At 45.1% G+C, this 27,959-nt stretch overlaps 1 protein-coding gene across 1 annotated transcript in view; it reads left to right on the top strand.

Moving 5' to 3' along the window:
- Nucleotides 1–15,767, top strand: part of PFDN1 (prefoldin subunit 1) — a 70,555-nt gene extending 54,788 nt beyond the window's left edge. The window contains exon 4 of the mRNA XM_077768757.1: nt 15,407–15,767. Within this exon, the coding sequence (XP_077624883.1) occupies nt 15,407–15,490 (84 nt within the window). The 3' untranslated portion in view covers nt 15,491–15,767. The remainder of the gene's footprint in view (nt 1–15,406) is intronic.
- Nucleotides 15,768–27,959: the final 12,192 nt, after the last annotated feature.

The following is a 27,959-nucleotide window of genomic DNA, read 5'->3' as shown; positions in this document are numbered from 1 at the left end:
TCTGATTCATATTGCTTTTTGTTTTTGCTTCTTGAGAGAGCATGAGCAGGGGAGGGCCAAAGGGAGAAGGAGAGAGAGAATCTCAAGCAGGCTCCATGCACAGTGCAGAGCCGTGCATGAGGCTCATTCTCACAACTTTGAGATCATGACCTGAGCCAGAATCGAGAGTTGGGTGCTTAACTGACTGAGACCCCCAGGCACCCCTTGTTTCATATTTTAAAAGGAACAGACTGGGTGCTATATTAAAAGTAGAGTACAGGAGGCAAGGGTGGAAGCAAGGAGATCTGTTAAGAGGCTGTTGGATTATCCAGGGGAGAGTTTGATGGTGGCTTGGACAAGGGCAGTGCTAGAGGAGGTGGTCAGATTCTAAATATATTTTAAGGTAGAGCCAAAGACAATTGGGTATAGGGATGAAAGAGAGGACTCAAAGATTTGGGCCCTCCTTCTTCCCTGTGTATCACTCATTCTCCTCTTGGAGAGATCTGGAATGTGTTCATGGGAGAGGGATCATTTCACTTGGGACTTGAAGGTCAGTTAGAATATTGCTTGATGTAGGGCTGGGGCAGAGGAGAGAGCATTTCAGATAAAATCATGGGAACAAATCTGGGAGTGGAGTGGTAAAGGAGGTTGGAGTGGTTTAAGAGAAAAGTGTTAAGGCTAAAATGAACGAAATCTGCATTGTTTCTGCTCACTTTGTGTAAGTGTTCTGGGCAAGTAGTTATTCCCATTGCCAATGCTTTTTCATTTAGTGTGGTTTTCACACAGCATTCCATGTGTCCTGGGCTTCACAGAGTTGCACATGTTTATGGGAACAGATGTGCTATTGGTAATTCATTGGTCATTGTTTCCTAGTTGATCCTTCAGGTTTCAAAAGTAATTTTAAAAGCAAATTGAAAAGTTTGGTTAGTGATACCCAGGTAGAGATACTGAATAGATAGATAGTTGAATATATGAATCTGGCACTCTAGGCTAGTGAAATATAATTGAGAATTCTCTATTATAGGTGGCATTTAAAGTTACAGAACTGCATTAGGTCATCTAAGGAGAAAAGGTAGCTAAAGAAAGAATGAATGAGTTTTGTGGACTGAGCCCAAGGGCACTGCACCAGGATGTAAAGCTCTTTCCAGAGGTCTAAGACAATGTGTAGTGTGTGAGTCCAAAGAACTAAGTGAATGCCCACATGGGCAAGCCCCTGCTGAGACAAGGAGCCAGTCCCTCCATGGTTAGGAGGCTGTTCAGGCCCTTGGTCTTGTGGTGGCAGCAGAAGCTGTCAATTCAGTTAGACTTGAGTTGCAAATGCTTTTTTGGCCTTCTCTTAACTGGCACTGACCCTGGAGCCTGGCAAGCCTGTCTGCTGAAGGAAGCAAGTTTGGTACTTGGGGAGGGTTTGCAGAAGAGAGACTAACATCAGATTAGGCTTAGATTTGAGCCCCATATCCGTGGGACTGTACTGCAGGGAGTGGTTGAACACAGTTCATGTAGAACATAGGAGATAACGAAGATCTGCTATGTTGAGTAATATCTGAGGGAGGTGGGTACTTAAAATGAGTGAAAGCAAACATGCCTACTAATTTTGAACTAGTCTTGAAAGTTAAAAGTTTCCTAATAATTAGTATCTTCCCTATTCATCGTACACACTCCTATATGCACACACATAAATATGTGCACTTTCCTACCCTCTTTTAGTATATACTAAGAAAAACTTCAGCCTTTAAAATATTTTTTTTTAGTTTAAGATTCTTAGCAAGTAGTAGGTACTGTTTTTCTTTGCTAGGATATGTGTACCATAATGCCTTGGCATAATAGTTAAGAGTATGAACTCTGGAATCAGATCAATATGAATTTGACCTTTAACTCTGCCACTCACCACCACTTGGAGTAAATTACTTAGCGTCTAAACACCTAAATATGCTCTTCTGTATAATAGCAACAACAGCGTTGTTGAAGGAAAGGGACAAGAAATAATCCCTTTATTATCTGCCTGAGTTTAGAACCAACTGAAATTAGGCAGATTGTGTACCTTTTGCAAGCAAGCAGATGCTGGTAGAGCAAAAGAAGCTAAGCAACATTGCTTGAGGCCAGCTCTATAGCTGATGAATACTGGAGGTGAGGAGGATTAACATTTCTCCCTTAAAAAATACCTTTTTTTTTTTTTTAAATCTCTGTACCAGGATGAGGCTTGAACTCATGACCCTGAGATCAAGATTCACATGTTCGACCCACTAGGCCAGCCAAGTGCCAGCCTCCCTGCCCCCAGTACCTACCTTTTAACATGAAACTTGTAAATCACTGGACACTGCCTACATAGAGTAAATATTAAATACAAGATTTGCTGTTTGCATGTGGTGGGTGCCGACTGAGTCTATTGCCACCAATGCTTACAAGATCACGGGTTGTGGGGTTTTTTTGTTTATTTGGAAAAAAATTAACAAATGTACAAAAGCTAACTAAACCCAACACCTGTGTACTCACTACCCAGAATTAACAAATGTTAGCATTTGTAATGTATACTTTTTTATTACTTTACAAAAATAAAATACTAATGAAATTGAAATCTCCATTGTAACTTCCAACCCCACCTCAACTTCATTCCTATTCACCGGAAGCAACTACTATCAGGTTTTTGGTGTGTTCTCTTACCATTCCATGTTTTATGGCATCTTGTAGTTAACAAATGACATCATACTGATTGTACTGTTGATATCTTTCAATAACTTTTTTTTTGAGCTCTACCCACATTAATATATGTAGTTCACACCATTTAAACTGCTGTAGAGTATTCTGTAATAACACAGAACTTTCTGTATTGTATGCAAAGACCCACTGTCTATAACTTAAGTATGTACCACGAAAGTGTGGCCGAAGGGCCCAGGGACTTCTTCCATGTGTAGCATAAATACAGCCATTGGTGGGGGCTAGTTGATGGGCTCAAGAATGCAAGTACCTTAATGGCCATGGATTCTCTGGTGAAGCCGTCTCATCACTTTCATGGCCTCTGCCCATATTTTAGAAATGGAGATCAGGAGCGCCTGGGTGGCCCAGTTAGTTGAGTGTCTTGCTCTTGATTTGGGCTCAGGTCATGATCTCGCACTTTGTGGGATTGAGTGCTCTGTTGGACTCTGTGCTGACAGCATGGAGCCTGTTTAGGATTCTCTCTCTCCGCTTTTTCTGCCCCTCCTGTGCTCGTGTGCGCATATGCACACACACTGTCTCTTAAAATAAACATTAAAAAAGGGGGGAGGGATCGGGAGGAATTTAACATGGGGGAGAAGAAGGGGGAAATGGTGGGGGAGAGGGAGAGAGGCAAACCATGAGAGACTCTTGAATGATGAGAACAAACTGAGGACTGATGGGTGTGGGAGGGGAGGGGGGAGATGGACATGGAGGAGGGCACTTGTGAGGATGAGCACTGGGTGTTATATGGAAACCAACTTGACAATAAACTATTTGTAAAAAAAATAAATAAACCATATCTCAATTAAAAAAAAGGGGGGGATCAAATATCCTTCACAGAGCCAGAACCAGAATCAATCAGGGAAAAAGAGGAAGATAAATGGGAACCCAGGATTCCAGATTCTAGATTCCACCCAAAGTATTATTTATATTCTGAAAAAGTGGGGGTTCCTGTAGAATAGGTGGATATTCCTAGTAGCGAGGCCTTCTAATATTAGTGGTCCTTTACTTATGGAAAAAACCCCAACCCCCATCTCTGAGCTAAAAGATTTTAAGTGGCTTCTTAGTGACCTAGCATCTGGAAATTGAAGAAAGGGCAAAATGAAAACCACCTCTTAAATCATGTTTGCAAAGAGCAGTGTGCCAAGTGATCTTTTATTATTCTAGTGTCATTATAAATTTAATTGGTGTTATGTCAGCTACTTAGATCAGAGCTAACAGCATATTAAACTCCATTCTGTTTGTACTAGTTCCATGGTAACTTGGGTGTGTGTGGAGTTGGGACAAGTGGCAGCTGTGACGTCTGGTCTGTAGAGTAATTTCATCATGGTGTGAGTTCCTGGATCATCCCGGATGGAGAAGTATCACTGGGTGGTGTGAGCTAACCTCTCCATGCCCTTTAGACCGCTCCGAGCAATGGGAACAAAGATCCTAGGTTGCTGGTCTGATCTAGGGGTATAGCTTACAGTTAAAGAACATTAATTCCTTGGTGATACTAAGAGGTATAACTATTAGTTTTCCTTTTCTCTTTCTTAATGAAAAGACAGCCAGGTTTTTGGGAAAGCTTTATAAATAGTTCTTTGATACTGGAGTGTATTTGTAGTTCTCTAGTTCTGCCCTCTGCTGACCTATACAGATCAGCCGAGGAGGAGCCTCTGAGTCATGAATCTGTGCTTACGGTGGCTTTGAGCACTTGCTTGTTTTCACTGTCTCCCATTCCCTTTTATGGGTTTCCGGTTGCCATATCTCTGTTTTTTTAGTTGTATAAATATGCTCTTCGATTGGAAAGTAGTGTGATCACATAGAAGTTTCCTTACCCTTGTTTGTTCATTAGCTTTCCCAGAGTACCATATTAAATCATTAATCTAAATGTTTACTGCTTCCACTGAGAACATTAAAATTACTTTTCACAAATTAATACATCGGTTTATTTTACCTTACCCAATTTGTGTGTGTTACTCTGAGTTTTTGTGTGGAGTAGTAAATATTGATAACGCTGTGACAGTAATTAGGAACTTGACTTACCATGCCTGGTTTTCGTGGGTTTTGTTTTGTTTTTAATTTTTATTTTAGAGAGGGAGAGTGCGTGTGAGCAGGGGAGAGGGGCAGAGGGGAAGAGAGAGAGTAAGTGAGTGAGAGAGGGAGAGAGAGAATCTTAAGCAGGATCCATACTTCGTGCAAAGGTCTATCTGGGGCTCAGTCCCACAACCCTGGGATCTTGACCTGGGCCAAAATCGAGTTGGATGCCCAACTGACTGAGCCACCCAAGCATCCTATCATGCCTGTTTTAAAATACAGGGTTTTCTTGTCCTGTTTTTTCTCTTTGTGGAACAGCATTTTGAGAAGACTAGGAATTCTTTTTTATTTTTAATTGAAATAAAGTTCACGTAACATAAAATGCACAATGTTGTGCAACTATGCCTTTTTTCTGATTCTAGAATATTTTCATCAACTCCAGAAGAAACCCCCTTATCATTTAAGTAGTCTTTCTTTTCCCCTTTCCCTCAGCACTTGGGGAATTTAATCTTTGGACTGTCTATATAGATTTGCCTGTTCTGGATAATAATATAAATGGATCATACAGCATGTGGCTTTCAGTATCTGCCTTCTCCCACTTAGCTCGATGTCTGTCTCGTCTCGTCTCGTCTCGTCTCGTCTCGTCTCGTCTCGTCTCTTCTCTTCTCTTCTCTTCTCTTCTCTTCTCTTCTCTTCTCTTCTCTCTCTCTCTCTCTTTCTCTCTCTTTAAAGTTTACTTGTTAAGAGAAGAGGGAGAGAGAAAGCATGAGCTGGGGAGGGACAAAGAGAGAGGGAGAGAGAAAATCCCAAGCAGTCTTGGCACTGTCCGTGCAGAGCCGTAGGTGGGGTTTGTACCCACGATGGTGAGATCATGAGGCTATCATGACCTGAGCCAAAATCCAGAGTCAGATGGTTAACTGACTGAGCTACCCAGGTGCCACCTGTCCATGTTTTCAACGTTCACCTGTGTTGTAGCATGCATCTTCATACTTTTTGACATCCACAGAGTATTCCATTCTATGGGTGTCACATTTTGTCAATTGATGGGCACTTGGGCTGTTTACAGTTTTTGGCTATTACGGATATTTTTGTTTGAATACTGCTTTTCATTTCTCTTGAGTATATGCCTAGAAGTAGAATTGCTTGGTCATGTGACAGTTTTATCTTTTAAGTTCTTAAGAAACTGCCAGACTGTTTTCCACAGCTGTTGCATTATTTTACATTCCTACCAGCAGTATATGCAAGTTCTAGTATCTCTGCATCTTTGCCAGTGCCTTTTTTCCGGTTTTGAGTAGAGTTATCCTAGTAGGTATAAAGTAGTATCTCATTGTGGTTTTTACTTGTATTTCCCTAAGGACTAATGAGGTTGACCATCTCTTCATGTGCTTATTGGTCATTCATATATCTTTTTTGAAGAAATGTCTGTTCAAGTCCTTTGCCCATTTTTTTAATTGGGTTCACCTTTTTTGTTGAATTGTAAGGAAAATGAAATCCTTGATTTCCTTGGAGCAAAGAGTAGCGCTGCAGTGGCTTCAGCTGTTTGCGTCACCTTATCTCCCTGCTAGCCTTGCCCTTACAGTTGAGTCAGGCGCACCTCCACATCCAAGAATGCAAGGTGTTGCCCTTACTTCCTCTATGAGAGGGCGTGCCCTTTTCCACCTACCCTTTTATCATACCTACAGGCCAAACTCCACTGTAAACACTGTGGGTTGGATTCTCTTGGCTCTTGTAAGAGTAGCGCAAAATAAGATAAACTGAAATAGTAAAACTTAACTTTATTTGCTCATTTGTAAGACTTACAGAGTATTTGGCCCAGAGAGTCACAGAGTTACAAGAAGATTGTAACATATTCCTCTGCTCTAAAAAATATAACCACAGTGGTGATTGGAGATATCTGGGGAGCAGATGGGAGGTTAAGGAAGTGGAAGGAGCTACTAAAAATAATTGGTTCAAGAAATTTTTCTAAGAAGGGAAAGAAAGTAAGGGACAGTACCTGCAGGGAATGTGAGAACAAGAAAGGGTTTTTAAAGTGATTTGTCTTAAATCAGCTGCCACTGGGTAGCTTAGTTGGTTGAGCTTCTAACTTTGACTCAGGCCATGATCTTGCAGGTTCGTGGGTTCGAGCCCCATGTCTGAGTTTACACTAAAGTGTGGAACCTGCTTCTCATTCTCTGTCTCCCTCTCTCTGTTCCTCTCTTGCCCACGTGCTCTTTCTCAAAAATAAACATTAAAAAAAAAAATGATTTGCCTCAACAAGAAAGATCTTGCAGAGAAAGGGAAATGGAAAATTAGGAAGAAAGAAAACAGCTGACTGCAGCAGTAGAAGTTTTGAGGTGAATGGAGGTGCAACCAACACCCAAGTGGAAGGGCTGTGTTTTGACAGAAGCAGGGACACTATCCATTTTAACAATAGGAAAAGAAGAGAGTATATATATTGGTGGTCAGGTAGAAGATGTGGTAGTGGGAAGAAGAGGGAATTCTGCTCCTAATGCTTGTATTTTCTCAGCCACTTGGGAAGGAGGTGGGGAGGAGAGAGTATAGGAGATTTGAGGAAACAAGGTGAAGTAGCTATTTTGGAGAGCACACAAGTGAACTTAAGTAGAATACTGGGACAGTGTTGAGTGCCCATTTGAGATTCCTGGTCCTGAAATTAAAGTGAAACCAGCACATTTATGTGTTCTTCTCTAGCAGCATCTAGGTATAAGCATGGAGTAGGTAGATGGTTGGGTTTCTTGCATTGGCATTTTGCCAGGCAAGTGCAACAGAGGGACAGCAGAGCAGAGGAGAAAAAGTATAAGGGGTTAAGTATAAATGGTGCATTGTGGAAGTTTAGCTGAATAGGAGGGAGAAGGCCACGGAAGCATAATATGTAATGAAAACTTTGTCATTAGGATGGGGTTGAAGACATGCTGGACTTGAGAGTCATCAGATAGAGTGACATGGGGAAATGTGAAGTAGCAGTGGTAAAGCTGAAATTTTGAGGTGGTGCATTAGTGGTGTTGACATGGTCTTTAGCCTATGACCGTGGGCTGGGTGGCTGAGGTGGGATGAGGGCAGGGTAGGTCATGGTATTGAATGGATCATCTACATTTTTGTTGGAGTCACTTTGAGTGGTGCAGCAGTGGTGAAGAGGAAGACCGTGAGCCATCGGTGAATGAGGGACAGTGCCCAGGGTATTGTAGACTCTGGCACCAAGGAGCTACAGGAGAGTGGCAAGGCCTGCTGCCACAAATTTCAAGGACCAGAGTTTGGGAGGAAAAAAGAGATATGGTTTGGCACTGGACTGAATGACTGAATTGGAAGGATGGATGGTTAGAAATTTGGGCTTTTATCAGGCAACTTTTATTAAAAGTTAATCTCTGAAATATTTACTGCTGGATTCAGTTCTTTTAAGATTCTTTTTTTAAGAACAGAGGTTGATAGACTATAGCCTGCTGGCCACATCCAGCTTGTTGCTTGTTTTTGTGGTTTTAGAACACAGCTATCCCCATTCATTTTTCAGTGGAACCTTTAGTTGACAGTGTGGCAGCTTTTATGCTGTGATGGCAGAGTTGAGTAGTTGTGACAGAGACATCCTTACAGAGCCTGAGATAATTGTCTCTTTAGCCCTCTGCTGACTCTCACTTTTGAACAGTAGTTCTCAAACTTAAAAGTGCCTCAGAATCACCTGGAGGGTGGTAAAAACATGGAGTGCTTGGCTTCATCCCTAGAATTTCTGAATCAGTGGGTCTGGGTTGGGACCTGAGATTGTGCATTTCTAACAGGGTCTCAGGAGTTGCTGATTCTGGAAACATTCCAGGGACCACATTTTAAGAGCCATTGCTTTAGATATTTAAGGCCGTGGTCAGGTTCCTTTTCCAGTTAATCTTTTCTGAGCCACTTGACATGATTTACTGGCATGTCTCATCCCTCTGAAGTCTGATGCCCCAAAATGTAATGATTCTTTGGATGTGCCTAATCAGCACCATGTACACTGGAATAGTTGCCCCTTCTGGCTCTATGCTTGCTTAGGAGTTTCTACTTTCTTTCCTGGGTTGTCTGGTGGGATGGGCTTTCTCTGGGACTTAATTGAAGCTGATGTGTTAGGGAGGGCAAAACTGGTAGAGATCACGTTAACTCCAGGGGGACCTAGGGGCCAAATATTGTTGTTTGGAGGAAAGAATAAACCTTCCTCCCACCTCCACTCTATTTCTGCCATAAGGTGTTGAGTAATGTAGAGGTTTGACTTGGGAAGATTGAGCATGCGATTACAGGTAGGATTTGGGAGTCTGACCTGTCCAGTAGCAGTGTCAGAGTCTCTTTGCAGGTTAAGAGAACACCTGGGAGAAAAACAAGATCAGTGCTCAGCTGAACCAAGTCTTTTAGCAGAGAAACCTTTGACAGGTTTTAAAAGCAGTGTCTAAAAGATGGAGAGACAGTGACTCTTTCTTAATTTCTCTTATAGTCTGCTCCATGCCTAAAATTGCTTTCTCATTCTGAGCTTGTCTCCCAGCCTGTGTTCTAGTTCAGAAGTTCCCTTATTGCCTAGTTGTATCCTTAATGGTGAAGTGGATGCACCCTCATGAGTTCACAAGTAGACCCATGTCTGTGGACCAGTTGTCTCTTAGCTTTCGGTTCCCGGTCAGGCTTGACCTGTCTGGCCTGCTTCTGTTGAGTGCTCTTCACCCATTCACTTGCACTTTCAGAGCTCTGCCCTGCTTCTGCTTGCTGTAGCCCTGCCCGTCTCTGTCTCATTTCCCTTCCTGACTTCTCTGATTGTGCCTTCATGTTGCCTTTCTTATTTTCTCTTCCTCCTTTTGTTTCTCTGCCTTCATCACAGTGTACCCCCCATCTGCTAAGACGTGCCTTCTCAGCCTTCGGTGAATTCTTGGCCTCTTGCTAAACTTCCCCTGTGTGGGCAGCTGGCACCCTCTGGCCGTTTTAGAGTTCTGCAAACTGACAGAACATGAGAATCACTGAGGCTCTGGGTTTTTTAATTTGGAAGTCATGCGAGCAACAGTGAGAAGGTGGCCTTTGCTTTGCACTTTTAGATTAATAGGAGAGCTTTAAGTTAACAATGGTCTGCAGAAGCTGGAAGCCACGGATTCAGCATAAGGGAGAAGTGTTTGGCCAGGGCAGGTCAAATTCAGAATCTGACATGGGATTCAGAGCAGAGGGTCTCTGAACAGATTGCCTAGAACATCAGAGGTGGAAGGGAATCAAGATCGCCCTTTCTACTGACCCTGTACTGGATTGAAGTGAGGGGACAACCTAGAAGGTCTGCTTTATTCCACCATAACTCCCCCCTGTCCCCAGTTTTACCTGTCTTACTTGTTTTGTGTTTAAGACAAGAGTTGATTTGAAGAAAAAGTTTTGTGACTAAAGAAGAATAATGGGGGAGTATGGATACTGGTATTGTCCAAATCCTCATTTTACAAATGGGGAAATAGAGGATGAGAGGAGAAAACTACTTTCTGTGCCCTAAGAAATGAAATAGGAAAAATATTAGAGAAAGGGAGGGAAACAAAGTTCCTGAGGAAAAAAGTCTGTAGAGATAGAGCATCAGAAGCTGAATTACCTTAGAAGTGTCTCTGAGAAATTATGTGTTGTCCGAAAAGTTCTAGAGACTTGAGCCTCGTTCCTTAATGGGAGGCTGTGAGTGAAACGCTAGCGCCTCAGCCTGACTCCCAAAGAGGAGAGCCTCAGGCTGATCAGCAGTAACTCTAGCAGTGTCATTTCGCCGGCTGAGCCCCACAGGAAATCTCAGAACTTCACTCCAGAACAAGGTCCCACAAGAATGTCTCTGCATCCAGGGCACTGTGGTTTGATTCCTCTAGAGAGTTTCCTAGAGTTCTGTGGGAGATTGCTCAGCAAGACACCAAAATGCTGCAGTGAGGCCAGCAGATGTGGCAGATGCGTTCCTGGGACTCCTGCTGGAAGGTGTGGTTTTGAAAGGCCTCTGGGAGTTTACACAACAGTCATAATTCCCCTGGCAGCCCAGGCCAGTCTTGGCACATTTTCTCAAGGATTTCAACTGTGGGACATGGGAAATTGGGATAGTTTTCTTAGTTTCACAGGTTGATCTGATCAAGGGACCTGAACCTTAGGGCCTGTTCTGTTTATGGAAGCCATGCCTTTGATTTTCCCATGGACATCAGGGAGGGTTGAGTTTTAGACCTATGTGTATTTAGGGGGCAGAGGCTAGAAGGCAGTGCCCCAAACTGAAAATCATCTTGGAGATGGCCACTTTTTACCTTTGCTTGCTCTGTTGGTGATCCTCATTCAAGTTGTGAGGGAGAACTACAAAGCAGCAGTGTGTATAGAAGTAAATCAGTGAGTTCTCGTTTCCCGTAATGTACCTTTTTTCAACAAGTATTGAGTTCCTGCCATGTAGCAGCCATTTTTCTAGACACTGGGATTCTATAAGCAAACAGAACAGTGTTGCCTACAAACATGGACCTTCCTTTCTTGTAAGGGAAGATCCATAAATACTACTTCTTCCAGGGGTGATAGGCTGTGCAGGCAAATCAGGGTGAGAATAGGGAGAGTGTAGCTGCCACATAATCACGGCTTTCCCTATGAAGAGGCATTTGAGTAATTGAGCAAGTACCGTGGATACATGGGGAAGAGAGTTCCTAACAGAACCAAGGTGCAAAAGCCAAGCAGGAGCATGGTGGTGGGTTGGAGGGGCAGTGTAGAGTCGAGGTGGAGGCCAGTGTTGCTGGAGCTGAATGGGTGAGAGGGGGTTGAGGTCAGAGTTTGCTGAGAACAAGTCTAAACATGGCTTTTCAAAAGGGCTTTGCCTTTTACTTTGAAATGGAAAGCCTTTGGAGCATTAAAAGAGGACTCTGAGCACCGTATGAAGAAGAAACTGAAGAGGATCAGAGGGCAGAAGAGGGGCACCTGGGTGGCATCGTCTGTTAACTCTTGATATAGTGTTAAGTCATGATCTTGTGGTTTATGGGATCAGGCCCCACATTGGGCTCCAAGCTTAGCGTGGAGTCTGCTTAAGATTCTCTATCCCTGCCCTCGCCAACCCCCCATCCCTTCTCTGCTTATGCGTGTGTGCACTTGTGCCTTCTCTCTCAAACTATAAATAAACTTGGAAGACCACTTAGGTTATTTATTAAGGTCAGATTATGGATTCATTTTGATATAGTGCTCATAGGGTTTGTTAGTTGATTATATGTCAGATGTGAAAGAAGGAACATTCAAAGGTGACACTAAAGGTTTTCAGAATTTGCAAGAATGGAGTTGTCATCTATAGAAATTGGGGAGACTAAGGTCCACAAAATTTCTGGTTTGGTGAGTAGTTTTAGGAAGAAAATGTAGAAATTCAAGGTTGACTTAATCTTTGTTTCCTTAATTTTTTGCATCCTTTCTGTCTGGTTTCTATTTGAATCATTGCTACCACATTTTTTGGGAGGAGAAATACAGGTTCCAATGTACTTTTAGGAATCCTTATCCAGGCCTCTAGGATTCAGTATGGTCAGAAGGTGTGGGTACCTAGAACTTTGCATAGATTTATTCTCTGGGGCATCCCTCATTTCATGGTTTCCTAGGGCTTCTTAAATTACTACAAACTAGGTGGTTTAATTTTTAAAGTTTACGTATTTATTTATTTATTTAGAGAGTGCCCACACAAGTTGGGGAGGAACAGATAGAGAGGGAGAGAGAGAATTCCAAGCAAGCTCTGCACTGTCAGCACAGAGCCTGACGCAGGGCCCAAACCCACAAAACGTGAGATCATGACCTGAGCTGACGCCAAGAGTTGGAGGCTTAACCTGAGCCACCCAGGCACCCCATAAACTGGGTAGTTTAAAACAACAGAATATTATTCTCTCACAAGTTTTGGAGGCTAGAAATCCAAAATCAAGATGTTGTGGGGTCACCCTCCTTCTAAAGCCTCTGGAGAAGAATCCTTCCTTCCTCTTCCTAGCTTCTGTTGTAACCCTTCTTGGCCTGCCTTGGGTTAGAGCTAATCCTTCCCTTTCTGCCTCTATCAAGGAGTTGCATTCTGTCTCCATGTCCCTTTGTCTTTATGTGGCCTTAGAACACTAATCATTGGATTTAGGCCGACCCTAATTATGACCTCATTTTAATGTGATTATCTCTGCAAAGACCCTATTTCGAAATAAGGCTGAATTCACGGGTCCTGGGGGTTAGGACTTCAACATATCTTTTTGTGAGACACAATTCAGCACACATCACATACTCTGATTCAGGTTTGATTGTGAAGGTCTTCTTGGCTTTAGGTATGAGACAGAAACTACCTAAAAAGTTAGAAAACAGGTCCCTCTCTGTTAGGGATGACCCATCTGTTAGGATGATATAAAAATTTTATTTTTAAAATTTTTAAGAAAGTCTTCTTTATTCTGAGAGAGAGAAAGCATGAGGAGGAGAGGGGCAGAGAGAGAGTATCCCAAGCAGGCTCTCACTGTCAGCACACAACCCCACGTGGACCTTGATCCTATGAGCCATGAGATTGTGACCTGAGCCGAAACCAAGAGTCAGATACTTAACAGACTGAGCCACCCAGGTGCTCTTGAAATAAAAATTTTAATGTGCAGAGAGTTTAAGTAGTTAAAGTTTATTTTGCATTATTTTTTGAAACTTGAAGACTTCAGGTTATGAAGTAAAAATCCTGGAAAAAAAATCATAAAACTGAAAGTGGAAGATAGAAGAAACTTAGAATGATGAATTTTAAAGGTGAGAATTATAACCTGAGGGTGCCTGTCAGTTGAGTGTCTGACTTCGGCTCAGGTCATTATCTCACAGTTCAGGCTCTGTGCCTGCTTTGGATTCTGTGTCTCCCTCCCTCTCTGACCTTCCCCGGCTTGCATTCTGTCTGTCTCTCTATACACTAAAAAAATTTTAGAATTATAACCTGAATTTGTCCAGAGGCCTGTACAGTAAGTAGAGAAGCTCTGGCTGATGTTTCAAGCACTGGCTGTTTAGTTTTGCCAGCGGGGGCAGCGAGTTGACAGAGATGGAATGCAGTGGACCTGGGTCCCTGGGCACCAGCTGATGCTGTGGGAGCACAACCCCGCTTGCCCCATTGGCTTTTTCCTTAGATTCCCTGGGCTGGGAAGGTGCCCAGATGGTACATGGCCCTCACTGTTTAGCTGCTGCTCCCCTTCTGTGTAACACCCAGTACGTGTACATTCTTCAGTGGTGTGTCAGGAGTTATTACTATTTGCCTAAGTCAGCACATGTAAAGTCTAGGGGTTGTTTATCAAAGGAACTTTGAGTTCCTATTCTGATATCACAATGATAGGACTCTGTGAGGTACAGCAATGTAATAAATTCCTTAGCAACAGCATACATCTGTGGCCACTGTGACTTTTATGGAGCTCTTGTTGTTTGGTAAGGAATGGTGTACAAGTTGGACAGATGGGAAAGGAGGAAAGACGGCTCTTTCTGGCCTTCAGGAGGTTTGAGGTTAGGAGAAGCCAGACAGGAATTAGAGGCTCCCATAAAAAGTGATTAAGATGCCACAGCACTGGAGCCTATAGGAAAAAAAGTCTCTTAAATATTTCATGTAATAAATATCTGGACAGAGTGGGAGAAGTTAAGACACAGGGATGTGTAGAGAGGCACGAGAGGTGTTAATGGTGAAGGCCTCAAGCAGCAGAGGCCTTCATTTCGATTTTCCTGCCTCCGTGGTTTGGGTATCAGTTCCAAAGGAAGGCCTGTCAGGCCAGGCTGCTCACCTATTCTCTGGCCCAGTCTTTCCGAGGTCATGTGGGCACTTGAACAAAGTGAATCCACAGCTGCTAGGGTGTGTAGGGGAGAGTGAGAGAAGGGCACTGGATGCATCTAAGCTTTCTGGTCAGGGCTCTGCATTACTGACTCCAGTGTGGCTTAGTCACATGCACCCTTAGAAAGGGGATTATTTTGAGTATTCCTGAAGAAGGGAGCCTCATTTCATGTCAAGTGAGACTGTAGCCACAAGTATGTCCTCAGGGGAGGGACCAGTGGTGAAGCCACCATATTTTTGGGGTGACCACAGGGCAAATAATGTACAGACATCATTTCCTTTGACTAATCTTTTGTAATCCTGGCCCAGATGTGGCTCCTGAAAGTAGTTTAAGTTCTTTGTCTGCGTCGAGATTTTTAATTTAGGACCCAGATGGAATAGGGAGGTAAACATCCAAAAGGTCTGTTTTACTCCATGTGTCACTGTCCTGGATTCCTGGCAGGCAGCAGTTTCATTAGAAAAGCAGACTTCATCCTGACTCATCTGCCTCCATGAGACGTGTGATACAACTTCTTAGCACTCGTGCAGCCTGTTGTCTCACTGGACAGAGCGGAGGGCAGTCCGTTCTGCAGCAGTGGCGGCTACAGGCGCCTGGCCTGGGCCATGGAAAACCTTGAGAGACAGTCTGTTATGCGGCCAGAGCTTTGTCCTGGAATTTCCTGGCCTTTGTCTGTCTGGTGTAACTTCATGTACTGAGACGCCTGTTTTGAGTTCACTTCCTTCTGGGGGAAGAGTGCAGCTGCCTTCCACAGAGCACTTCTGCTTCCTGCACCAAATAACTTCCCCCTCCCTCCCTCATGCCTGTGGGTGGGATGAGGGGAACACTCTGGACAGGTGTGTGTGTATCAGGCCCCCAGGAGACAACATGCTAGTGAGTGTCAGTGTTCACAGAGGAGAAACCGTTACCAATGGGCAGAAAAGCTGCATCTGCCAGCCTGGCCCATACCTGCTAACCCTGGTTTCTTTGTCCTACTGCAGCAGAAAAAATCCTACCTGGAGCGGAGTGTCAAGGAAGCTGAGGACAACATCCGGGAGATGCTGATGGCACGAAGGGCACAGTAGGAAACCTCTAGTGAAAGCATCCTGCCCCGTTTCATTCCTGGCAAGGGCAGAGGGGCCCGAATGGGGAAATACCCTCTCTTCCCCTGATCGACTTTTTATTTGAATGATCTGGTAACCCAGTGTTTTCTACTTCACCCTGATCCCTTTCTGATCCTGGCTTTGCCTGCCACCCTGCCCTACAGGAGAGGGAAGATGGGAGCCAGAGAGATAGGGGAGCTCTGCCCAAACCTACTACTAGTCATGCTGGTTAGACCAATAAAAGGAATCTGTTCCCCCACCCACTCTAAGTCTGCCTTTCTTGAGAATGGAGGGCCAGAGAGGCAGAGGCTTTCAACCTTAGCTCCTCCCTGACCTGTCCTCCTCCAGAGCTTTGGCTCTGTTCCTCTTGCATTGAAGCCTTTGCTGGTTTTTTTTTTCCTTTCTGTTCCTTTGAGTAAATCCTCCTCCTTCTGAGTGTTCATGCAGATCAGGAAGAAGGAAGACCAGGGCATAGCTGAATTTAAGTCAACCTTGGTGGCATTCTGCCTAAAGATTCCTTCTGTGCTTCCTCCCATATGTTCCATAAGAAAATGTAGTTTCAGGTGGTCTCCTGGTGGACAGTACAATCCTAAGGCTGCCTAGAGGCTTAGGGGCAGTGGTGTGCTGGAGCTGGCTTGTACTGGCTCGGGAGAGCCAATTATTAAAAATCAAGTTATGTAAATATATTTAAAATAAGGGTAATAAATATTCAGATTTGCCCCTTCCTAATTACTAAATCTGGCCATTATCTGTTTTTGAGGTTAACAGTCTATTGTATCTGGATGATGGAAATCGGCGTTCTCCTGCACTTTTCTTCCCACCTCCGCCTCAAGTTGGTAGCTTGAAATCAGCTATTGTGGGATCATTTACACGCCACAGTCATCAGGTGATGGATAAAGTACGGTTTTGTTTTAAAGAGAATGGGTAGTTAAATATTTATGAGCTCCTCACTGCTTCAGAGTGCAGGTGGGCAGGCCAAGATCTGTCAGCTGTAGCCTCTCAGGGCCACTTGAGCTGCCAGCCAAGGGATATGGATTTGCTGTTATGGCAGCTTAGCGCCACCCTGCGGCCAAAGCTGAGATGTGTGGCTGCTTCGCTGGGTGTGTGTGTGTAGAGGGAGGTGTCGGGGACAGCAGAAAACGCAGCCTCTGGAGCAGCCCAGAGTTACTGAAAGGTCTTTTCCTAGGCTTCTGGGTAAAAGCACATAAAACAGTTTGGTGAGCTTGTCTCTTGCGTGGGACCAGGCCTTCCTATTAGCCCCTACCCACAGGGGAATAAAAAGGCAAATGGACCCCTCCTCATATACTAACACTGGATACTAGCTGACAAACCCAGGGCTTGTATCCTGTCTGGAATAATTGAGATGGTTGAGGTTTAAACAAATTTATTGAAACATACAGGGTGTTAGCAGAGAAATCATTCAGTGTGATTACATCATGTCACTACTTTGTATAATTTTAAAATTATAAATATATATTTTATAACTAAGCCTTTGGCCAAAAAAATAAAAAATCATTTAGCACATTTGTGAAAGGTCAATAAGAAATGGATTTTGAACATCAGAAAGATAAAGTCACTGAATTAAACAGCAGCGCAACCCCTGCTAATAATCTAGAATCCCACTGTATTGAAGGTAGAGGTGTCTGTGCAGAGCTAGTCATTTTCATTTATTTCAGCAGTCAGAAGAGATGGGGCAGGCACACCTGTTGAAGGCGGTGGCAGAGCTGGCAGGACCGGAGGGCTGGGTCAAGTGAGCATGTCCCAGAGACAGCAGCAACAGAGGGCAGTCCAGCAGGCTGTGAGGCAGGTGGATGGGCCCAGGTCATCCCGTCTTTGGTCTTCCACCACATACACTGGAGGGGGACGTAGAGAAAGGGTGAGAATGAACTGGCACAAGCCCAGGCCTGACGGCCTCGGCTCCTTTTTCTACTTCCTAATATTACTATGTCTATTACTTCCTAATAACTTTTATCCCGTACTAGGGAACCAACAAAGTGGCCTCACAGCAAGGCAGCTAGAGAGAGAAGTGTCCATTACTGTCTGACCGTGCATGGTTTATAAACCAAGCAGCATTATATCCTGTACCTTAGATACAGCTATGCCATCCCCAAAAAGGAACTGGCGGCACCTAAAAGAACCCTCATTTTTCAAACCTGGGCAATGAGCACGATCAGAATGTACCCCGGCCTCTTAACTTTCACACAAAGCCATGGGAGGCAGGGGTGAAGACCTGGTTAAGTGTGAGGGATGGCTGGAGCCTGGCATCTGAGCTTTTCTCAGAATGGGGTTGGAAATCTGAGCCCTGTCAGGGCTAAGTGCTCTGATAAGAAATATGCGCGCTAAAAAAATTCACAGGTCTTGAAGGACCCCAGCAACCCTTTAGGAGTCAGCGGACTTGCAGCCGACATCATCCTCTCTTCCTGTAAGCACATAATTTTTTTTTTTTTTAAATGTTTATTTAAGCAGAGGAGAAGCAGAGAGCAGGAGACACAGAATCCGAAGCAGGCTCCAGGCTTCGAGCTGTCAGCACAGAGCCTGATGCAGGGCTTGAACTCACAAATAGTGAGATCATGACCTGAACTGAAGTCGGATGCTCAACCGACTGAGCCACCCAGGGGCCCCAGCAAATTCTTAAGAGGGCTGATGGTCAACCTTGGCCTCAGAGCATCTGTGGCCACTTTTAGGAAAATCTCAAAACCACCACCATCACCAAAATCATTTATAAGCAGTGAGGATTTTAAACTTTTTCAAAGTTAATGAATACATGAATCTTACAAATTAAATGGGTCCTTCAGCAATCTTCTTTCAGTTCTATTTTTGTGTATCTATTTTTATGTCTCCTCTTTTGGCCAGTCCTCTCTCTGGAGTCTGGTGTAGTAGCTAGAATACTCCAGGTCAGTAGTGAGCCTTTCTTTCTTTTCTTTTTTAATGTTCATTTTGAAAGTGAGTGAATGAGAAGGGGAGGGGCAGAGAGAGAATCCCAAGCTAGTAGTACAGAGCCAGATGCAGGACTCAAACTCCTGAAGTGAAATCAAGAGTCAGATGTGTAACTGACTGAGCCACCCTAGTGCCCCAGTAGTGAGCTTTTCCACACTGTCCACTGGGGCGGTGCCATCCACAGGCCATCCCCTCCCTTTCTCCTGTGGCGCAATTTTCAGGTCGCTGCTTTCATCTGGCCTGACTCAGCAGCACTGTTCTAAGGTCTGGCAGACAAGATCCAGCCCTGGGGAAGCCTAGTGAAAGAGAAGACAGCCCATTTATAAGGTACATTAACCTGATTTAGTCTTAATAGTGGTACCTGAATATAGATAATACCAGCATTCCTATTTCACAGGTAAGGACCACAAGGCTTAAAAGGTTAAGTCTCTTGTTCAAGCACACATTACTACCCAAGATAGGCACAGGATCTGAACCAAGGCCTCTGGTAAGCCAGACTTGCCCAGGCCCATCTGGGATAGAAAAGGAACCAGGATGAGCATGGGACTGAATAGGCTCGAGGACCGTCCTCTCACCAGAGCCCACCTGACCCACGAAAGGCCCTGGGCATTCCGGACCCAGAGGTCACCTCAGCAGGAAAGCCCTAGGCAATGGCTTTCACCTGCTGTCTGCCTAGAAGACCTGACCAAGTCCCCAGCTGCCCATCATCCTGCAGTGGCATCTTCAGACTAGGTGCGGACACCCCAGCATAATTCCTTACTGTATTCTCCCTGCCGGAGGGCTGGTTCTGCTGCCTGGGGACAGAAAGGCCCTCTTCCCTGCCAGCTCTACAAACAGTCTGTTTGATACAGGCCTGAGACCCAGCCCAGGTACCATGTGAGAAGTCCTACAGCCTCTCTTAAACTACCATTTGCTGAGATCACAGCTGTGCCAAAGGCCTTCTGTACATAGTATCACTCAGTGTTGACAAACCTGTGGTACAGGTATCTGGACACCGGTCTTCCTCACTGCTTTTCCTTCGCCCTGTGCTTACTCCTGTTTTACCACAGACCTTCATCAGGGAAACAAAAATGTCCCAGTCTTGCTTCCTCTAACACCTTTCTCCTTCAGTTTAGTCAAGTTTGTCCTTACTAAGGCATCTTTCATATGCCAAGCTCCAAAATCTGGGGAAATATGCCCAGACACTGCTTATAGAGGTTACAAATTAGTCTGGCTGTAGGACAAAGGACTTCAACCAAAGGGCTGTGTCAACCTCAGATGGGCCGGTCGGTGCTGGTGCATAGGTTAGAAACCCTGTCAATTATTCCCTGAATGACCAAGTCTTCCAAAACCCTTCAGACTTTTTCCTTGCCATTAGGTGACACCAGAACCTCTAACCCCAAACTATTGGAAAGGTAGGTGGTGGAAGAGGGTGTGGAGAGGGTAAGTCTGGAGGTTGGAGTGGCCAAGGAGAGAGCTCTTAAGGAAGGCCTCACAGTTCCTCCTGGCACCCTGTGTGGTCCTACCCTGGCATGCAACTTGATCTTCCTAGATGCCCTACCTACATGTAGGCTATGAAGTCCTGCATGTCCAGAGGCTGCCTGGTGCACTGAGCCACATGGCCCAGTCAGCCCCAGGACCACCCCACCCCACCGCGGGGGCCTTACTGCTCCTCCCCTACTCTGCCCCTCAGTGGGTCCATCTGCCAAGAGCTCCTACAGTGCCCTGGATGACTGGCTAGCTAGTATGCAGGCCACTCTGATGGAGTCCCTGGGTACTTGAAGCCAGGGGACCCGTGTGCACTGAAGCATCACTGACAGTACCGGTCACCAGCGAGGTACTCAAGAGTTTTGCCACCTGAATGCAAGTGCAGCAGTGCTCTGTGTGTGGTGGTAGTGAAGAGGATTGATGGAATGTTCAGGGAGGGGTGTACGTGCACACAGGTGTGACCCCAAGAGCCAGAACAGGCCAGAAAGGCCTATGTTAGTCTTGGGTGCAGGGCAACTTTGGAAGGAGCTGAGCAGCTTCTAGGCAAAGTCTCCCACCACCCTTCTTGACTCTATTTTGGAAGCAGAGAAGACAGATGGAAGATACTTGGAAGCGTGCATGCAGCCCCTGTGTCCAGCTACCTGCCCACCAAGCCTTGGGGTCTTCTCCAGAGTCACCAGATTCACCAACCAGCAGTCCCAAGTTTGGGACTCCTGGCTTGTACAAGCCTCGCAGTGCCATTCATACATGCCACCTGGACATGCCCACCTGCTTCTGGGCAGCACTGGGTGTGTGGGGTTCGGGGCATAGGGCCAGGACAAAAAAAACCTGCAAGAAATGTGAGCAGAGGCCTCTCAGCTGAAGGCCCCAATTCCTCCATCACCTCTGTCCTGGAACTTGAAACCTTTACCTGACACAGCCCAGACATTTTAAATGATTAATCAAGTGCTTTGAAGTGGTAATACAGCCTTAGTAGGCCCTCCCTTTTTTTGTGTGCATCTGTACACAGTCCCAATTCAGGAAAGCTCATAAGGAGAAGCAAACAAAAAGACAGGGGCCTCCCAGAGAGTTTTCATGTCTGGGCCTTTCTTTTAACACTCTAACAACTAGGAGGCTGCCCCTTGGCCTCGCAGCCTACACCCCTGATAGGCATCCAAGACTGCTACTCAACTACTGAGACCACCAGGGCCACAGGCGCTCCCAGAAAGTGCCCTCAGCGAAGATGATGGCTTTGCCAGAGGCAGGAGGCTTGTAGTCTGTGCCCAGCTGCCCTTGCCCAGTCTTGACAATCTAGACCAAGAGAAAGCAGCCAGCCTCCCAGGACGTAGCAGAGGATGCCAGAAGATCCCTTGTACTCCGCACACCAAAAGGCAGGGAAGGGAGAGGCAAATATTTAAGCATTTTAGCAATAAGCAAAATCTCAAGATAGCCTTTGGGATGGATCCTGTTCCTTCCTTGCAAAAGGCAGAGAGGAAAGCACACAATTTGCTAAGGACTCATTTCAGTTTTCCTTGGATGTGCATGTGTAGCAAGATTATTACTCAGCACACGGGGCTGCATGGGTGAGAAAAGATGTCCCAAAGGCAGTACCACTGTGCCACCTGCTCTCAGAGCCCAGGTACGTATGCTGAGGGGGACAGCAATGGGTGAAGGGTGGTCAGAAATGGTGGAGGCGGGGCGCCTGGGTGGCTCAGTTGGCTAAGCGTTTGACTTCGGCCCAGGTCATGATCTCACAGTTTGTGAGTCAGAGCCCTGCGTCAGGCTCTCTGTCTCAGAAATAAACGTTAAAAAAAAAAAAAAAAAGCAAATGAGGGGATATAGTTTTCATTGGAGTGAGGGTTAGAAGCATGAGAGGTTGGGAAGCCACCTACTTTCCTCTTCCTCCACAGGTAGGATGTGGGTTTGGCACAGCCAGGACTGGTGTAGGCTCTGCAATAGCAGCTGCCTTTGATGGGCTAAAGCTCATGATGTCCCCAGGCCTCTCGGCCCACTTGGCCCACTTTGCTCCTCAAGCCTCCTGCTCCGGCAGCCCTGTCTGTGCAACCGAGTCAGGTGAGGCCTTGTCTCCCAAATCTCCCTCTCTGTCCCTTGCTTCAGTCTTCCAAGATACCCACTCTACGGTGCTTTGGTCTGGGAGCCAGCTGAAACCAGTTCACCCACTCACCCACCCATGTAGCTACCGACTGCCATGAAGCCCACCATCCATCATTCTTTAGGCATCGAGTGCCAGGTGTTTATGTGGATTGGTACGACAAGGTGAGAGCCTGCCTGACCTCTGTGGGGGTGAGTGTTCGGAGTTCTCAGAGGTGCACTTGCCACCATCTTGTGAAGGAAGCAGGTGCTATACAAAACCAAGATGGAGCCTTCTGAGATGGTGACAAGGGTCTAAGGAGCCCCAGTCCTCCTACCCCCCCAACCCCCTTGTGGCTCAGTCAGCAGGCCAGCTGGCACACTAGCCCTGTCCACCTCCCAGTCAGTCCTATAAACCGTAGACCTGATAAAAATATTTTTCCATAAACAACAAAAACAAGCACATTTGGACACATTGTGCCAGTCTGACAAGTAGGACTGCAGTGCCACCACTTCCTGTGGCCTTATCCTTGGGCTGGACCTGCTGGCCACTGGGACAGAGTTGGTTATAGATACTGGGACAGTTGAGCAAATCTTGGATGCTAGAATGGCAGGTGAACTGCTTTGGGAATCAGGTGGGCCGGTTATTTTGTGGCAAAAGAATGCTGAGCTCAAGGGAAGTAATACGACTGAGGTCACAGAGTGAATGAAAGGCAGGTCATGGCCTGTCCCCTGGCCTTCCTGCCTCCTTTGCACATCAGGCTCACTTCAAATCAGACAGTAGCCTGGCTCCAAGTGACCTGAAATGTGGCTGTGTATGGAGAGGTGAAAGGCCTTTCTTTTCTCTGGGCCCTGCTCTCCCTCAAAAACCCAAAGTCTGGGTTGGGAGAGCAAGAGACTTTGCAGTCCCCAGGCAGGCAAGTGGGTGTGCTGCCTCAGAGGGAGGCGCCTCCTGGGGGTGGACGAGGAGGGGTGACTGTTCTCTAAGGACGGCGGCAGCTATGTACATGGGCTCCAGAGGGGCAGTGACCAAGTTCCAATCCTGAAGCTGCTGCTGACTGGCTGTGTTCTCTGCGTACCTGTCTTCCCACTTGCAAAATGGGGGAGGGGTAATAGTATCTAGGAACCTAGGTTTTCTGACAAAAAACATAAGCAAATAAAATGCTTGGCCCAGGGCTTGGCATCAAGCTAAAAGAGGGAAGAGGACTTACGTAGGAACCACAATATGATCATGTCCTATGGCAAAAATCACCGGAAATTGAGTTTGTTTTATTTTGGGTCTGTGTGCAAGCAGGGCCTCCTCCAGCCAATCCACATTCACAATGGGATTTGTCTGTTTGGCCCCAAATCATCACAGGAGGACAAAAGCACTGACAGTCCCTGCCAAGCAGAGCTGCTTAAAGAAAAGGGAAGGGGAAACAACCAGAGAAGAGGCAAGGGGCTGTGTTATATGCCTGGGGCCTAGGGAGGCAGAACACTAACACCTCAGCTGTCTCAGAGACCAGAGAGGGTGCAATATTTAGAAACATGCCATTTCATTAAAGGAAGCAAGCATTTGCCTAGATAGGAGTCTGTGGCTCTCATTAAGACAATGCAGACACAAAGGTCCACAGAACAGGATATGAAACAATATGAAACGGTCAAGGAGGAAAGGATGTGCACATTTAAAAGACTAGTAGGAGTTGGGAAGTCTGAGTTTTTCTTTTATTCTGAAAATGGCCAAGAGACTGGGGAGGGGACTGAAGGTCTCTTAATGGGAAGGAGTAAAGAGGATGAGAACACAAGCAACAGCCCATTCCTTGGCGCCCCACCATTCTGCCAGAAGGCTGTCTGTACCACTGCCTCAGACCAGAGAACCACGGGCATGCAGTGGGGAAGAGGTCACTAACTACAAAGATCTGAGGGGAAAAGCAATTTGTTATATCAAGATAGATCATGAATAGAATTCCAATGCAGTTTTTTGGAGAAATAACAAGTGAGACTGCTATGCCAAGCAGAAGAAATTCGAGAGAAAACAATCTGACCTGCCCAGTACACAGCCCTTTTGTGACTCTGTGACAGGGATGTAAAGACCCTGAGGCAAAGAGAATCCTTTAAAGGACGGCAAAGGGCAGATGATCTTGCTTATGACCTGCTCAGAAGTGAGATACAGAGACCAAAGTTGTGAATGATGGTGGCTGACCTGCCCTAGCCCCTCAATGTTCTGGTTGTCTTTTCCTAGCTGTTCCTACCCCTATTGTGTAGACCACACCTCATTTACTGCCAGACTTCAAATGACTACACTATAAGAACCCAGGTCTCTAACTGTGGAATAATCACACAGCCTTAGGTCATTAAAGTTATATAGCACATAAAAGCAAGAAATATCCTTAAAAATATATATTTTTTTTAAAGTTAGAGAGAGAGAAGAGTTAGTCCCAAGCAGGCTCCAAGCTGTGAGCACAGAGCTAGATGTGCGGCTCGATCTCTCTAATCATGTGAGATTGTGACCTCAAATGAAATCAAGTCACATGCTTAACTAAGCTACCCAAGTCACCCCAAGCAATCTCATTTAAGTACTCATCAGGCCCTGTAAGGATCTAAAGATTTAATGCAAATGTAATTTAAAAATCCCATCACAGTTTTTTATAAACGGACTCTAAAATTTATGGAAAGGCAAAAGAACTAGAATAAAACAATTCTAACCAAGTTGGAAGAATTAGACTATCTTAAGGTTGAGTATCAAGGTACAGTAGTCAAGACAGTTATGGTATTGGGGAATGACACAAAGGTCAAAAGAGCAGGAGAGGACAGTAAAAGATCCACGTAAACATGGTCAATTTATGTCTGACAAATATGCAAAAGCAATCCGGTGAAGAAAGGACAATCTTTTCAAATAAATGATGAGAAAACTAGCATGAAAAAGAAAACCAACTATTTTAAACCTCACGTTTTATATAAAAATTAACCCAAAATGGATCAGAGATCTAAATGTAAAACATAAAACCCAACACTAGAAGAAAATAGAAGAGAATCCTCATGACCAGGGGTAGGTACACTTCTCAGATGTCATGCCAAAAGCATGCTCTACAAAAGAAGAAAAAATGAAAAACTGGATCTCATCAAAATTAAAGCTTTTTCTCTGTGGAAGACACGTAAGGGGATGAAAAGACAGGCCAAAGACTGGGAGAAAATATTTGCAAATACAGTCCCACAGAGGACCTGTATTTATCTAAAGACCTTTGAAAAACACTCCACATAAACACTCCACGGTAATAAAACAGCTCCATTTAGAAGCGGCCAAAGGACTCCAACCAATACTTCACCAGAGGATAGAAGGAAGGCACATAAGTACATGACAACATCATTAGCCTTTTAACAAATGCAAATTAAAGCCACAATGAGATTCCACTATACACCTATCAGAATGGCTAAAAAAACAATACTGACACTACCAAGTAAGTACTGGCTAGGATACAGAGCAATTGGAACTGTCAGTTATTGCTGATGGAAATGCAAAATGGTTAAACATACACTTAATCATATGATCCAGAAATTCCATTTCTAGGTATTCACCTTAGAGAAATGAAACCTTATGTTCATACAAAAACCTGTACATAAATTTGTGATTACCAAAAAGTGGAAATAACCCAAATGTCCTTAAATAGGTGAATAAGCTGGTATCTCCATACAATGGAATGCTACTCAGAAATCAAGGACCCACCAGATCTTCACAGATACACCAGCAGTTACACACTGATGATTTTATTTGCAAGGCAGTAGGATCGCAGAGAGGCATTCCAGGGCAACACCCATCCAAACCAAATCTCCCTTTGCCAAATATACGAGAAAACCTGGAAAGACCAAAAGCTTTCAAATGTATTCCTCAGGTCCTTGGGATCCCATAAAAAGGCAGGGAGTGGTCCCTCCTTGCCTCAACAGCAATTCCACAGATTCTATTTTCCATTACCAGGGTTGCATGTAAAGTTTCTTTTGAAAAGATCTGTATTAGAAAAGGGCCTCCCTGAAGCATGGATGTCATATGCTTGGTTATCTATGTGTTGGAGACTCCGACAGATACCCTAGTTTGCTTGAGGAACAATGTTTCCTTGGTCAGTAGCCTGACATGCTTACTTGGTGCCTGGCATTTCTGGAACTTGATGTCTTACTGCATGTATAGATTTACTGCCTCCAGTGTGGCCAGGGTTCCAAGCCTTTATGCCCCAGCCGGTTCTTTGCACCTCTGGACTCCTCTCTTTCAGGCTTACACAAATACCATTTTCCTCCCTGCCCAAGGAACCCTGTTCACTGGTCCTAGCAGTCCCGTCTTTCCCTGTCCATGTCCTTCAAAGACTAGGAACTAGAGAGAAACCCACCCCTCAGTGACAATAGTGTGACTAAGTCCAATGATTTTTTTGGGGGGGGGGAGATGGGGAGGAGGGTAAGAGAAGGAGGGTGGGGGGGAGAGCATGAATGAGAATCTCAAGCAGGTTCCATGCTCAGTGCAGAGCCTGGGGAGGGGCTGGATCTCACATCTCTGGAATCATGCCTTAAGCCAAAATCAAGAGCTGGACACAACTGAATAAGCCACCCCCGGTGCCACCAAACAGCTGTGAATTCTTACCTTACTGGACCTTAAAGCAACATTTGATGATAACTGGTCACTACTTTTCTCTTAATACACATTCTTCTCTACTTTAGGACACCGCATTCTCCTGTTTTTCCATATCTGACTCCTTTGGAGGTTTCAACACCTGTGGGCCCAAGCTAGTTTTCCTTAAAGCTCAGCCCTCCACTGCCACCTCTTTCCCCTATCCACCTTGATCTCATTCACCCCCTCAGCTCCTATTACCAAGGTGCCAGTGCTTTCCATGGCGCTATCTCCAGCCCAACCTCTCCTCCAAGCTCCAGGTATATATGCAGCTGCTTACCTGACATCTCCACTTGAAGGTCTCGTTGACATCTTGACATCTCTATCTAACCCAGTATGTTCAGAGCCCAACATGGCTTTCTTCCTCCCAACCAATCACAGTACCTTTCCCTTGTTCCCAACAACCACAACCGAACACTAGGCATCCAGTTCGTCAGCAGCTCAGGAATCATCCCTGACTGTGCCTTTCTCCCTCAATCCACATATCCAATCCATCACCAACTCCTCTTGATTTTACTTCCAAATAGGTCAGATGCATTCATGTGAACCTGTGCCTTCTCCAAATCATTCTCTAACACGGAAGCCAAAGGGATCTCTTAAAAATGCTAATTTGGTCATGTTATCCCTTTGCTTAATATCTTTCAGTGGCTTCCCACCACTCACAGAACAAAAACTAAAATCTTTAACTGGGATTAGGAGTCCCTTGTCTTGCTCTTGCCTGTTTCTCATCTGTTCCCAACAACCCAATGTTTTCTGCCATGCTGATTACCTCTTCTAGTTTCTCAAATGTGCCATGTTCTCTCTCGCCACTGGGCCTCAGCACCTGCTCTTTGTACAACCATTTTGCCTATTAACACCTATTGATCTTTCAGAGCTCTCCCAGACTATTCAAGAATGTCTCCTCCCTTCCTTTTAGATGTTTTCATGGAAGTATGTATCTTCCCTTTGTAGGAAAGAATAATGTTTGGTATTACCTGGGGAATTATTTAATGTTTGGTTTCTTCCCTAGAATGTAAAGAAGTTCCATGATGGCAGGGAGGGGTGTCTATTTTGTGTGGTCTGTTACCTAACACATTGGAAATGGTCAGCATTTAATGAATGAACGAGTGACGCTTCTTGTAGACTGACTGTGGTTCCATGGGAGTATGCATAACACCTACTGAAGAACAACTCCTCCCACAGTTTAAAGTGCCCCAGTGTGTGGGTGTGGGTGTGGGTGTGGCAGGGGGGAGGGTCTGGCTGCCTCAGTTGGTAGAGTATGTGACTCTTGATCTTGAGGTTGTGAGTTAGAGCCCCAGGTTGGGCACAGAGATTACTTAGAAATAAATGAAATTAAAAAAAAAAAAA

The sequence above is a fragment of the Crocuta crocuta genome, unplaced genomic scaffold (assembly GCF_008692635.1).
Source record: "Crocuta crocuta isolate KB4526 unplaced genomic scaffold, BGI_CrCroc_1.0 scaffold64, whole genome shotgun sequence".
NCBI classification, from domain to species: Eukaryota; Metazoa; Chordata; class Mammalia; order Carnivora; family Hyaenidae; genus Crocuta; species Crocuta crocuta.
This window is presented reverse-complemented; position numbering and strand designations above follow the sequence as displayed.